This window comes from Pleurodeles waltl, chromosome 12, assembly GCF_031143425.1.
Source record: "Pleurodeles waltl isolate 20211129_DDA chromosome 12, aPleWal1.hap1.20221129, whole genome shotgun sequence".
NCBI lineage: Eukaryota > Metazoa > Chordata > Amphibia > Caudata > Salamandridae > Pleurodeles > Pleurodeles waltl.
Genome location: NC_090451.1, coordinates 634,987,857 through 635,003,062, shown reverse-complemented (window position 1 = coordinate 635,003,062; position 15,206 = coordinate 634,987,857). Strand labels below are relative to the sequence as shown.

The 15,206-nt window shown below is 48.1% G+C and overlaps 1 protein-coding gene across 6 annotated transcripts in view; it reads right to left on the bottom strand.

The window, feature by feature from the left end:
- The window catches only part of S100A1 (S100 calcium binding protein A1), a 714,879-nt gene that overhangs the window by 44,009 nt on the left and 655,664 nt on the right, over positions 1-15,206 (bottom strand). The window contains exon 1 of one of the 6 annotated variants that reach the window (XM_069218076.1): positions 1,861-1,984. The exons of 3 other annotated variants lie outside the window; for them this stretch is intronic. Coding sequence is in view for 2 of the 3 variants with exons in the window: in XM_069218069.1 (XP_069074170.1) it covers positions 1,597-1,809 (213 nt within the window). In the remaining variant the exon portion in view is untranslated. Of the gene's footprint in view, positions 1-1,596; positions 1,827-1,860; positions 1,985-15,206 lie in introns of those variants that run through there. 2 more of the 6 variants (XM_069218069.1, XM_069218070.1) reach the window with 2 other exon arrangements.

The following is a 15,206-nucleotide window of genomic DNA, read 5'->3' as shown; positions in this document are numbered from 1 at the left end:
CTGTGGTTTGCAGATTACAATTGTGCAAGTCTTTATTTCATGGAATTCCTTTAGCAAACTTGAGAATACATCTAAAATGGCAGACGATACTTGACTGCTTAAGACCTAGGTTAGAGGACGTTTGGCCAAAGAATGCCCTGCTTTGTGCTTAGTTTACAAAAAAAAGAGAAGGAGCCCCAAGTTATTCTTTGGAGCCCAAAGGCCTCGTAGCCGAATGCCGAGGTGGCCGACTATCAACTGTGACTGGGATCGATTCCATCTCATTCCTCGTTCTTCCACCACCCTGTATTTCTTTTCATCACTTTTACATATTCTTTTTCATCCCTGCCCCCTCCTGTTGTCATTGTTTTCTTATAATTTCTCTTCTTCGTTCTTTCTCTGTTTTCTACGTTTCATTTTCTTGCTCTGGGTCAAAGTCCACTGACGGAAAATAAGCAGCACTGCACACCAGCTGCAAACACTGGCACAAATTAGGCACTTTTAAGAATATTGTTCTGTGTCACTTATTTTGGAATTGCTGAACATGGCCATTTGATGACAGCTATGGGAGTTGATGCCATGATCTTGGATATTTGTGGAACCCAGCTGGGGTCAGAAATAGATAATAGTAAGTTGGTATTGCTGGGCTTCTTCACAAGTGGCTCCATCCGGGAAGTCCCACAGCGCTGTGGGCATTTGTCTGTTCAATGATGGAACATTGGCCTACAGGAGCTAGGGCACCATTTTATAGTTGTTGCACTGGTGTCTTCCTTTTATGGGTTACTTGTCACTGAAAACTGGTTTTGATGTTGAATAGTGGACTGGTTCGTTTAGCTGTTTGCAGTGCGGTAGTTGGGAAGGGTCCAGTGTGTGTGACTGACAAGTTACTTTTTTTCCATTGATTGACCAGTTCTTTATTTTTACATCGTGTTTCGAGCGCATGTCAGGTTTATTGGGGTGAGCAGGAAGGACAGTAGACCGTCAAATCCAGTGGACCATTTGAAAGAATGGTGGGGGAGGGGTCTTCAATTCTTCAGTCGTTGAAGGACATCCACACCCCATCTTATAGGGCAGATGTGAATGGTGCAGAGCAGAGATGGCCCAAGCTTCTTTATCCCGCCCGCCAGAGGCCTGGAGAGATGATAGCACTGAGGGTGCCAGAGATGGTTCAGTTGCTGAACCTCTGTCCATGGGGCTAGAGGGTCTAGTGGGGAGGAGGGAGCAAGGACCCAGCTTTCATTTTACTGCTCCCGGCTTATCCCCAATGAGCTCCCGATGCTTCCCACACCTATTAACTGTCCAACACGCCACCAAGCCAACCAGAGAAACTACCAATCTGCCCCACCTCACGAGGGTAAGCACCAGATAGGCACCAACACCTAGCACTCTGGGACTTGTAGTTTTCCTCTCCTGGTTGTAGTAACAATGCTCAACAATCCCACTTTGCTTAGAGTTACTGGCTGATTGGGCAGGGCTGACTGAAAGTCGCCAACATGATGACTGGGGCCAAGTGACAGCCTCTGTAAGTCCTTTTCTTTCCTTATTCCATGTCTATTGTCCGGCACCCTGGACAAAAGCGTAAAACCACCTGCTACTTACGCAGCCCAAGACACTCACCTTGGTGGCGGCCGGGCCTTCCGCGCGCTCAAGGTCGTGGGCAAGGAAGGGGCTCGGGCGAAGCCCTGCAGACAGAAGGCGGTCAGGAGCTCGACTACTCCGGCAGTGAGGCTCCGAGCGTTGTGCCCTGGACTGGCTCCGGCAGCGCAGCTCATTAAGCGCGCTAAGGGAACACCTGCTCCCTCCTCGGCGGGGGTCTCCATTACCGCTCATGAAAAGAATAACAGCCCTGCCCTCCGCCTCCTCAGACACCGATCCCCTCACCTCACACCTGTGCCGCGGTTGCGTCGTCCGTCTGGGGAGCAGCTGCTGTCCCGGGCTTCGGTTACATCATTAGGCGGCCTTGTTTCCAAGCCTTCCGCTGGGGTCCGGCTGCTTCTCGGCCGTACTGCCTGTAAACCCAGCCTTTTACACTTTAATGTCCTTTACTGTTCAGTAACCGCGGCGCCCAGCTCGGAGATGCGAATGTGGGACCCACTGGTTGCTAGAAGAGGTGATCTCGGCCTCGGGTTCCCCCTCTAGTTACCGGCCACCGAGAGTTACATAGTCGGAATGCAGAAACGCTGCAGACAGGGCAGCAGTAGGTGGGCAGCGAAGCGTGCCAATAAATGTAACTCTCCACCAACGCTTTCAAGTCATATACATGGCGGGATGTGCAGTAAATAAATACTTATAACACCTGGAAAATGTACTGCTTTGAATCTAAGTAGAAGGTTTGGCTTCATCAGAGCGCTAACACAAAGAAATGACAAAGCCATCTACGTGCTACATATGCCTAGAGATGATTCGAAAATCATATTAAGAGATTTTCATTTATTGCCTGAAAGATGGGATTTACGACCCCTAGATGATGATTACGGTCTGTGGTCCAAAGAAAGGTATGGTGCTCGAGAGTAAGGGTGGAGAAGGGGTTTGCACCTATGTTAAATGACCGATGAATCTCTGGGGCTCCTGGAGCTGTTTAAAAGAGCCATCTCATCCTTCCTAGTTGGTTCATTCCTCAGAGTTAGTTCTATGCCCACGCTTTACTGGGGAGGTACTAGGGACCACCACCGCAGGTGCCCGGGTACCCTTGTTAAAATGCAAATTTTCTCCAATTCCAAGACTTTGGGACATCAACATATCACTTAACTTGAGAAGATTGGCACTGACCCAACACTCCTTCCAGGTCTGAATATTCAAAGGGAAGAATGTAGGACAAAAAGTGGGAGATCTTTGGCTATGACAGCCCCGAATAACAATGAAGATCTACTCAACATGTTGTAGGACAGGTGCAAAGTCTCCAGGTCTGCAACACTTAGCTGCTGTCTAAGTCATACAACTTTTCCCCTGTGCAGCCCTATGTATCTGTTCAGCTAAGTACACAAAGTATTATAACAATTTTATAGAGGACTCTGAACTGAGAATTGGTATATATGTTTCACACATGCAGTACCAAGTATGACATGGACACTCTGACACCAGATTTCCCAATTATTTACTCAATAAACCTGTAATGGCGTTTTTTTTGCTATATGATTTTGAGCTCTCTAATTCTTGTGGAGTGTGGTTGCAATACTAAGGCTAACTCAAAGCGTGACAGCACATCATGAGAGATGGGGAAATATCTTTTCCAATTCAATGTTTGCCTTGATTTTGTTTTTTTTCATAAGGACAACATGAGTATTTAAGTCCGCTGTTAACTAACAATCAAATCTTTTACATAAGTATGGATGCAAGCCAAATAGTCAGCCTGAATGAAATTTTGATGGAATCATGATCAAGGGCCTCCATCTGAACCTTCTTGAGTCCTATTCATAGATCAGCAACACAAAAGGAAGGTGCTGTGCAAGGTTTATTGTCTCTCTAAGTGAAGGGACATTCCGCTGCTGCCCAGACTTGGAGGAGGAGGTGCAGACATTTGCTTCTGGGAAAAGTGGGCTGGAAATGTCAATTTTTAGTTTGCTAAAAAACATCTTCCTTGCATCTCCCAATAACTCTTACATCAACACAGCTTAGTATCTCCATTAGTAAATCCTTACTCAATACCTTCCATGGAAACCATTCCCAATGCCTCCCTGTAGTCTTTAGCTACACCTGCTATACCACTTCAGGGTCCTTTACCCTACTTATTCCACCATCATTGTCACCTCGCACTTCCACTCGGATTTGACACACTTCTTACATCCTCAATGTCTCTTGGATGTTCTCCTGTTCACCATGAGATTTTTCCCTTCTTGCATCTCCTGCAGATTTCTTTTCCCTTTTCAACTCTCGTCCTACAGCTTTACCTTCCTACTATCATCTCTCGGTTGGTTAGCCCTTCAAAGAATAGCTTGTCTGGATTAGAATTTCAATGTCATCCTGAATATTTCCTTTTCCCTTTTGACCTCACCATCTGTGTCACTCACTCTTAGCTTTTATTTTGCATCTCTCTTTTGATGTTCCATCTCTCCTGCAGCTGCCTCTGCTCACTCACCACTTCACTACGTGGATGTTAATTTCAGTTAGCTTGGTGTACAAACTACTTTGCCTAGCTCCATTTTAGTTACCCTGTCTCTGCTCTTGCTATTCGTTGTCTTAAGGTTCAAAATAACATTGAAAGAATCAAAAAGTAAACTTGCATTTTAAAAAATCTGCTTATTTTCTGTATTTATAAATAATGGCGTTGTTTCTGCAGAAAACCAGTTCCATCGACCATACACCGTTGGTGCTGAGCGGTGGGTGCAGAAGCCCACTATATATCACAGGAATATGTGCTGCATTGTATCTCCAGCAACATTCGCCGAACTCCTAATGAGGCACTATATGCCTAGTCCAGTATTTATTGGAATCTGTCAGGATATTTTGTGCCTCCCACCAGCCCATGAAAAATTCCAGCATAGCTGGGAGCGAAGCAACTTCTCATTGTAGTCCCAGTGAGCTGTTTATGGATCAAATCTGTTTATTATTTTGAAAGTATAAATATACAAAATACAGCTCATCGCGGGACAGCAGATGAAATGTATCACCACAATAGCAATTCCAAATCTACAGACAGAAGTCCCTCCAATAAATCCCAAGACCTTGCCCAAAGGGACCTCCCGGCCAGCCCTCTCCTTGCAAATCCGTGAGCCGGCTGGCAACGCCCAATAGTCTTTCAGGCTGTGAGTCCCGCAAATGAGAACCACACAAACATGTAAATGAAAACACACCAACAATGCCTCCCCTCGAGAGATCATGTCATCCTCCTGTCTCTCCACTCCTCTACCCCTTCCCCCGTCCAAGCTCAGCCCCCCCCAGCAACTCTCCCCACATCACGTTGACCAAAAATTCAAATCAGCCTCAAAACTCTCAGGGGGCATGTCAACTCAATAAATTCTGCATACAGGATCTGAAGGAACGGCTTCCACAACACACTCAGATCACTCATCCGCTGATGGGAGGCCAGGGTGAGTTTCTCCATGGCAAGGATAAACCACAGCTTCTGGAGCCATGAGACACACGTCAGAACCCTATCGGTACCCCAGAGAGCTAGAATCAGCTGCAGCGCTGCATTAAGTGCCAGGGCCATCTGCCTCCCTTTTAGAGATCTCAAAGGAAAGGTAAGAGGATTGGGCAGCCCCAACAAGATATACAATGGGAATCTAGGGATCTTGGTTTGGAACGCTGTATCAATATCGTCTATAATGCTTTCCCAGTAACAATGTGGCTTGGGGCAATGCCAGAGCAAAATGCACAAGTGTGCCTGTAGCTCCACACACCCTCCAGCAGAGATCCGACTTAACATGGTCCCAAGCATGTATCCGTGCTGGAGTGTAATACCAGTAAGAAGCAACTTTATATGATGTCTCTGTCCCTGCTGCATTATATGCTGTGTGGTGTATTCTATAGAATATACTGCCCCAATCCTCATCTGAAAATTCTCTCTCCAGCTCCCTCTCCCATCTCAATTGTCCCCTTGACTTAGGCGGGCGCTTCTCCCCCTGCAGAAGCTTATAAAGTTCTGAAATTACTTTTATCATCCTTCTTTAGCAACAGCCATTTCTCAAATGGCGTAAGAGGCCTATCTATTAATGCTCTGTTAGCCGTCGGGAGAGCCCAGTTCCGAATCTGATAATACATCAGCCTATCCGCCTCCAACAGGCCATAGGCCTGTCTCATCTGGTCAAAGGACAACACCCCTAGTTCATCAAAAAGGCTTCCTACCCTCCTGCAACCCCCTTCGTACCAGCGTCTCAGGCCTTCCAGACGGAGTCCAGACTCGAAGTCAGGATTCGTGCCTATGGGGGTCATCGGGGACGGGAAAGACGTCAGCCCCAATCGGCAGGCCACTGCGTCCCATATGCCTAACGTTGTTCCCGTGATCGGGGAAGAATAAAGACCTCCAGCCCTGTGCCGACGTCGAAGCCAAGGCTCCTTCCATATATGAGAGCCCGCCACCGCCTGGTCCATAAAACACCAGTGCTTCTCCGTGAGTGGGGGACTCCACTCTAAAAGAAAGCGCAGCTGCGTTGCCTAAATATCTCAAAAGACACGGAGTCGCCAGCCCCCCCGCTCTTAGGGCGATATAAAACTTGTTGCGGGAGACGCACCGGCCGACCCTCCCATATAAATCTCAGGACCGCCGATTGAAGAGTGGCAATCGTCCGAGGGGATGGGGTCAATGGGAGCGCCTGTAACACATACAGTATATGCGGCAAGACTGTCATCTTGACCGCAGTCACCCTGCCCAGCCAAGACAGCTTGTGTCTCCCCCACAACTCCAGGTCCCGCTGTATATCGCGAACCAACTTCGTATAATTCAGGCTCGCCGTTTTTGCAGCAGAAGTCGCCAGTTCAACCCCTAGATAGGAAAGACACGAAGACGACCAAAGAAAGGGGTATCAAGCTCTCAAGTCTTCCTCGTGATCCGAGCTTACTGACAGACTAAGGACCTGAGACTTCTGCATGTTCACCTTAAATCCCGAAACCTGGCTAAACTTGACTAGTATCTCCATAAACACAGGCAGCGAGGTTGCGGGTTCCGCAAGAGTAAGGATCACGTCATCTGCATACAGGGTAATAAAATGGTGGTCTCCGCCAAATTTCACACCGGAAACCGAGGGGCTATCCCGCAAGCGCTGCACGAGGGGTTCCATATATAGCGCAAACAAAAGGGGGGAAAGCGGGCATCCCTGTCTGGTCCCACGCCTGACCGGGAACGGCATAGAGAGCACACCATTAACTCGAACCGCCGACCTGGGGGACCGTTAGGCGCATCGGATCCAAGACCTAAAACTCGGGCCCAAACCAAAGCGCTCCAGAACCCGAAAGAGGTATGGCCAGTGAACCCTATCGAACGCCTTTTCGGCGTCAATAGAGAGGAAGAGTACCCTTCGAGATCGGTCTATTTTATCTAACAAATGCAGAAGTCGCTTCGTGTTATCACCACATTGTCGGTTTGGAATAAAACCTGACTGATCCGGATCAATAAGACCCGGCATATAAAGATTAAGGCGGTAAGCAAGAATCCCAGTAAATAGCTTGGCATCTATATTCAGAAGCGAAATCGGCCTATATGAAGCGCACTCCTCTGGGTCCTTGCCCGGCTTATGTATAACAGCAATGGTAGCGTCCAGCATACTAGGCGTCAGGGTTCCCGACGTCCGAAAGGAATTAAAAAGCTGCACAAGAAGCAGGCGAGCTCTACACAAAAGGTCTTATAAAATAATGCCGTAAACCCGTCAGGGCCAGGGGACTTCCCACCCTTTAGGCGAGAGATCGCTGATATAACCTCTTCTGACCTTATCGGCTGGTCCAGCAGGGACGCCTCCCTCTCACCAAGAGGAGTGCTAGCTGTGCCCTCTAAATAAGAATCCAGGACCGCATTGTCCCGCTCATCCGCCGCGTATAACCCCCGGTAGAACTCCGCAAATACCTCAACAATCTGGTCACTCGTGCGGGCCTCTTTACCAGAAGGGGAACAAATCAGTTTGATCGCCGACGCCGCACGCTGCGCTCTCAACCGGTGCACCAAAAGCTTTCCGCACCTATTGCTCCCAATATAATATTTATGCTTAAGTCGCACTACTGCATACTCCGCCCTATCCCAGTCCAGTCGTTTCAGCTGCTGCCTTGCCTTCTCTAATTCCCACCAAATTCTAGGCGCGCCAGTGGATTTATGGGAGCGCTCCAGGACAGCTACCCTCTGCTCTAACTCCTCCCTTATCTCCCTCCTTGCCTTATTATCTCTCACGGACAGTGCAATCACCTCGCCCGCACTACTGCTTTCAGAGCCTCCCACACAGTCTCCACGGAAGTGCTGCCATCATCATTAAAGCTAATGTAGTCTGTGATCGCACGACGGAGCAACTCCACCACTGTCTCACTCTGGAGCAAGGAATCCCTAAAGCGCCAGCTCGGAGTACCCAACCGGCCCACCTCCATGGTGAGCTCTACAGTAATTGGAGCATGATCAGTCAAGGCTCTGGGTTCAATCGTAGCCTCTCTGACCCGGGGCATAAACTCGTGTGAGGCCAGAAAAAGATTGAGCCGTGCATAAGACTTGGTCGCCGCTGAATAAAAGGAGTAATCTCGGAGGGTGGGATGCGACTTCCTCCACACATCCTCCAGCCCACATTCAGCCAGCCACTGACGCCCCACCTCTGACAATGCCCCAGTCTGCCCAAAGCGTTGACCCGAGCGGTCAAGCTTGTTGTCCATCACCAGAATAAAATCTCCTCCTACCAAAATGGCACTATCTGGTGAGCTAAGTATCGGGAAAACCGCCTGTCTCAGGAAGGCTGCTGGGAATTCGGAGCATAAAGGGAAGGAATGGTGAAGGAGAAGGCCCCAAGTCTTATTCTAATAGCCAGGAACCTGCCTGGCACTTTGTGCACCTTTCCAACTATCTCCCCAGCAAAAGTCCTCGAAAGCAATATTGCCACCCCGCATGCTTCGTAGTTGCTGAGGAACAGAGCTGTCTAGGGAACCACCTTGAACGCATGCAAAACGTATCTTTATGCAACAAGTGGGTCTCTTGTAATAAACAGATATGACTCCCGGATTTCTCTAGACCCGACAAAATCGCTAACCGCTTGGTCGGACTGTTAAGCCCACGGACATTCAAACTTAAACACTTAACTTTCATACAATCGCAGGGAAAAAAATCACTCAGGGGGGGAGAGGATCCACGGAGGGACCAAGACCCAGAACAGCACCTCAGCCGCTCCAAGTCACATGGCCAAACCATCATGACCTGTAATGACCAGACTCGCAGGGAAGCATACCAACATATAACCATAACACTCAACAGGTGCTCGTAACGAAGAAGTCCTCTCACACACATCCAAAAGAGGAAAAGTCTCAGCAGGGCCGTAGAACCACACAAGTTCGCCTGATAAGTCCATGGACTCTGCCGCCCAGGCCTCGCTCAGAAGGGCACAGTCCCGCAAACAGCGACCCCTTGCTGTCCAACGGCTCTCTGTCTTTCCTCGCCTAGGCACTTGTCCCAGCCGCCACACTGCTCACTGCCGATTGACGTTCCGAGATCTGCTCCAACACAGTAGGGTGCTGCTATTTCCTCCTTCTCTCCTTCCTCCGCCAGCGGGGACGATCTCCTCCGGCCGGGCCCAGATTCAAGTCCGGACCCTGAGTATCCCCCTCCAGGCCCAGGATCCAGTTTGCCTCAGATAAAGACTTCACCTGGCGAAGCTGATCCTCCCAGTGGAAAACAAGGCGGAACAGGTGACCCCATGAGTAGGACACAGCATGCGCACGCAAATGCTCTGTGATAGGTTTAAACTCCCGCCGTCGTTGCACGGTCCGAACCGAAAGGTCCTGGTATAATTGCAGTTGATGGCCTCTAAAGTGGACCTGCAGAAGATTGCATGCCCGTTGCAAAATGCTTTCTTTCAGCCCGAAATTGTGGACACATGCCAAAATATCCGGCGGGCGGTCCCCGGCTCCGCCAAATCAGCCCACACAATGGACTCTATCCAGGACGATCTCCCGGGACTCCTCCGGGTCAAGGACTGAGCGGAACAATGCCACCACAAAGTCTCCAATGCCCTCCTTCTCAGCTCCAATCGGCGTTCCTCTAATGCGGATATTATGCCTGCGTGAGCGATTCTCCAGGTCCTCCACCGTCATCTAAAGGAGATCCTGCTGCTCCCGCAAGCGTAAAACCTCCTGCTGTAGGTCCGCCACCTCCTCGCCGCCGGCGGCTTCCCCATTCTCAACCTGAGCTATCCGCTCACCCAGGGACGTAAGCTCAACCCGCAACTCTTTCACCCCATGAGATATGTCTTTGCGGAGTTCCTGCAGGTCGCTGCAGAGCGATTCAAACAAGGAGGTAAGGAAGCCCTTCGTGACTGGGGCCGCCTCGTCCTTTGCTATCTCCCTCCTTGCCTCAGGATACCTCGCGGCCGGCGGCTCTCCAGGGCCCCCCCGGCACCGGGCGTCCCCCAGTCAGCATATCTCTTACCGTCCGGTCCCGCTTGGGCTTAGAGGTCGCCATCTCCTCTGCCCTCTGACGGCGACAGCTCAAGTATCTCAGCCGGACCTCTACGCGTCACCACCAGGGGCCGTATTCTCCTGGGCGCACACTCTCACCAGCAGCTGTCGGCCTTTCCTCTGCAGGGCACTCCGTGGGGCTGCTCCTCAACACAGCTCGTCTCCGTGTCAAATAAAGGCCGCCGCGGGCTGCCCGCTCCGCCGACTGGCGGCCCAGCCTCACTGCGTCACTACTGGCTCCTCCACTGCAGGGCCCAGCTACACAGGGGCGCCCTCGCCCTTTCGCCGTGCTCTCTGGGGTCCCTCTCTGCAGGGCCTAGCAAGGCGGGCCCTGCTGTCTCTCTGGCCCCAGCACCAAGCTCGTTACTGGGCCCCCGTCGCGGGCCCGCCTCACCAGGAAGTCGTGGCCCCCGTCAAGGGCGCCGCCGCCCCCCCGCGGCCAACCAGCAGGCCGCCAGGTCCCAGGCCCGCCACGCAGCGCGAACCACGGTCCTCTACACTCGCCGGCAACGGACGCCGGCCCAAGACACGTGGCCCCACGTGCACGGCAGCTCGGCCGCAGGCGCCTTCAGAGTTCGGGCCCCCGGTGTCCCACCACACCAGGCATCACGGCAGGGCCCCACAGGCCATCCTGATCAGGGGTCGCGAGGTGATTCCAGAGGCCCAGGCGGCGGAGCTTGGACCAACGCGTCTGCTCACGCCGCCATCTTGGCCACGCCCCCCGTGAGCTGTTTATACCACTCATCCATGAAAAGAAAAAAGTTAGCTTCATGGCAAAAATGCAGCATTTACAGATCATGATCATACAAATATATAGGTTTATCCTTGGAGAAATACCTGCATGCTTGAATTCCTAGCTCGTGACTGATGCAAGTGTAATGCAACTTCACATCTATGGTCACTAAATTGTAGCTAGACCGCCATGGGATGTTCTCTATCTTTGTAATAAACTTTGTAGTGTCCCTGCAGTATTATAGCAGATTCAGAACATATGGCAGCAGGAAATAGTCAAGAGAAATAGATGTGTTCTTCAAGAGGCTATTATTTGCAGAAATAATGCCCCCCCCAGGAGGATTCTACCTGCCCCGTGTATCTTTGGTAACATACAGAAACAGGGTGCTGTGGGTTTATCTAAACGTATGATTTGAATCTCTTCAATTCTCAGTAGGCCTCTCTCATGCAAGTCACTCAGTAAAGTGTGATCCCTACTGATGGTCTGCCAGCATGTGTCATGTGAAGAAGTCACATAGTTTCCTGAGAGTTCTAGCTGCCTCTTTGCTTCCTGTATGTATTTCCTGACACCCCAGAGGACCACATTACTAGCCTTGTCAAATGGATTTATGATTAATAACAAAGGATGGATCTTTTCTTAGGGAGTCCAAAGCTTGGCTCTGACTTTTCGTTAAGTTGTAAGCATAATTATTTCTGCTGCTCTGCCATATTTTCATAAGTTCATAAATGGTCACCTCATGAAAACTTTCTATGGTGTCATGCGGGGTGTTCAGGTTACACTTGGATTTAGGTTTGAAATAATTCCCAATGGGTCTGTCTGTTTCAAGGCCCGGTTTACACAAAAGATCCCTCTATGATACCACACCAGTGCCACCCTCCTCCAGATCTGTCGAGGCTGCAAGGCCGTTTATGTCACCAATACACAAGCTGTCAAAAGTGTGATCATGTCTTACAATGTTTACAGATGCGCACAAAACATTTTGTTTCTTCTCCTGTTGTGCAAACGACTTCATCAACTTTATTTTCCGAACAAATAAAAAAAAAATCCACACGTGCCATAGAGTAATCAAGAATAGTCACTGGACAGAAAGAGAGACCAGGTTCCAAAAGAGACTGCTCATCAGGGGTCAAAACAAGAGTGGACAAATTGATAACTGTTAAATTGTTCGTCACCCATTACTTGTTCCTCTTTGTTTGCTGTGCGCTCTTCCCATGCAGCAAAGTGTCCTTACTGTGTCTACCCTGGCAGATTTTCCTTGTTTTTCGTTATCTCCTCCACTTCCTCTGGTGGGTCTTCCTCGGGACACCTGATTTACCTGTAAAAACTATATTCCTCCAGGGTAGTGAAAGGCACAATATTAGCATTGGATGCACCCGGTTGTTCATCAAAATATGAGAACTTGATCCAGATGTGACCAGCTCCTGCTGCTTCATTCATTGCATCCAATTGCCTGCATTCCTTGTGTGCTGCATCATGCTTGTGGCCAAACATGAGAATGCGACCATTGGCGTAGCCCAATTTATCCTGTTTTGTTTACATTTCTCTACATATTTGTTTATTCAATGTTCCATGCCATTTAGGAATGTTTTGATTCATCCTGTGATTTATATTTGTCTAGAAATTCAATTATCTCATCACAAATTAGATCTGATTCGAGTTTGGCAAATGTCTATTTGGGATCCGGGCAAATTTCGACAGAAGCTCCATCATTTTTTTACATTTAGCCACCATTAGCTTAATCATTCCTCTAGAAGTTTTGAATGTATTTAGGTGTGATTAAAATTCTCACACCACGTGAGACCCTACCCACTTCTATGTAACTGGTTAATAAAATCACTTCCCAGATAACTTATTTTATTGAAAGTTCCTCATATTGTGCCAAATGCTGTTTTAAAGTTTTTTCCAATGCGGAGTTGTTACCAGATGTATAATCCAAACCAGATTATCATTCTCATCAAAAAGTTAGCGTGCTACCTCCACTCTCTTATTGATTGTATCCATCTTGGCTGTGTGCACAAATTGTTTTCCAATAGTGCAATAAAAGATCAAAAACACATCCCTTGACGGCCGACCTTAGTCTTGCCTATGGTGGAAACCTCTGCCATTTCCAAAATGCAAAACTGATTGCTTAGGCGGAAGTTAGCCAGTCTCCGTGCACCATGCGATACAAAGTAGCTGACACTCAAACTGCCACTCACCCGGCTGCTGTCAGTGGTCAAGCATGCGATCTCAGTTACTCGTATGCGGAGGCAGAAACTAGATACATCCAACAATGGCATTGTTCCTGCAGGAAAACAGTTCCATTCAGGGTTGGTTCTGAGCAGTGGGTTCAGAAACCCACTATACATCAAAGGAATTTGTGTTGCGTCGTATCTCCAGCAACAACAAAGCACTCACACTCCGGGATGTGTAATAACAGATTCTTTATTTGATGGAAACAAGTTTTGACCTCACAGTCTTCTTCACGGCCAAAAAAAACATTACTTGCACCATCACCCTTAAAAACAGATTGAACTATAGACATGGGAAAAATACCTTTAGGTCTGCTAAAACACGTTTTCCATTTTTTTCTGAATCAAATGCATTTAACTTCTTTAAAATGTGTTTTAGAAATACATATCGTATACAATCACTAACAAAGGAAAAAAGAATATGCAAAGTGTACCTCACTTTTATCAGCTTACCAAAATGTTATAGCATTACTGTTCGGATCCAACATAGATACCCTCCATGTGGACATTTGTTTCCTCTGTGTAATAAAAAACAAACTGAATGATACAATATAAAACAAAAGTATATGATACTTTTTGCCCTTCCCTCAAGCCCTCAGCTGGAAACAGGAGACTGATGAGCTTAGGATCAAACCTATGATGTCACTGATACATGAAATCACTTTCGCCCACTCTTTCAATTTAGTGACTCGAGATCTTTTTTATCGTGCCTCCCCTGCTACAGTCCTCTATCCCCCCCACTTCAAATTTTTCAGGTATTCTGTGATAGCCTAACAGCACCAAGACCACCACCAGCTCCACAGGCTCTGCAAATGTGTTCCTGTGCACATCCCAAAATGAAGTCTGGAAAGCCTCTTATCTACCTGCCAGAAACTACTCCTGTAGGTATCTTCAGTGTTTAATTTGAGCCTGTGGTTGCCGGTGGACTCCACTACCACTCATTTTGGGGTACCAGCACTTATTTTTACCTTATCAGACATTGCTCTCAAACATGAGAGGGAAAAATACACAAAGGGGAAAAAGTAGAAAGAGAAAGACGGAAAAACATTGCCCGCAAAGAAAGAAGGAACTTGCACAAGTGAGATAAAGGAACAGGGATTGTCTAATACCGTAGGGAAGTGCCACGAATTCGATTCAACACTACGTAGCCTTGGTATTAGTTCAGCTGACATTTAAAACCATTGGCAGGGGGTTACTGAGCAGATTTTTTGGCCCCAACACTTACATTATTACAAATTAAGCACTATCTTTCCATTTTGCCTTGCTATTTTGGACAACAGATTGGTTGTTCCTAGATCATAGATACCTGTCTTCGTCTTCTAGCCACCCCCAGAGGCTATAAGGAAGAAAGAATATTAGAGGATATGGAGGAAAACACGAACGTTAGCAGAAGATCACCATTAGGATCAGTAATTATATCCATCAAACGGATTTAGCTGCTCACTCTAATGAATTTGGGATAATTTACTAGTAGCCTTCAGTGGTTACCTGCTACATACATACCTGCTGGGTGTGGAATGGCATGCTATGTTAAAGACTAACTTCACATTGTACAAGCTAAGTTAACTCTCAGTGCCTTCCACAGCGCTGGGATATGGAGATTCTGTTGCTACTCTGACCGGCTTAATTAGACAAACAGGGTAGTCCCTCAAGACCGTTGTAGAAGACATAAGAGACCTGGTGTTGTGGGAAGCTCGCACCACTGTTTTGGTTCCTGTTTGGCAAGTATACTTTATACTACTACTTTCTTTATTAACTACAAATGCAAAACCACTGAAAGTGAAAACTGTAGGTTACAAAAGTAAAGGGTAAGTTTGCTGTAGGGCTACCTTAATCACAGGTACGTACGCATGTGTGTGTTAGTGCATGAGGACCACAGCAGATTCCTTGTTGTTTGGGCACCAAGGCAAGCAACTTATTCCGAGAATAGGAAGAAAGCAAAGTATCATCCCCAAAAAAGAAGGCTGATGAAATAGTGCTGAGGTAATGGGCATCTTTACTCTGTTGGCTCATTCCCCAGGGGATAGGAACACGAGAGAGACGCGTGTTTCGTCTCTTCCAGGTTTTCACCTCTGCTCTCCGTCATACGCCCGATTGTCTGTCGCTTGTGGGCTGAAATAATAATAATTATTAGGCTTTGCCTTTGTGAATGCCACTTTATTAGTGGAATTTCCCTCTATGTAAGCAGGATT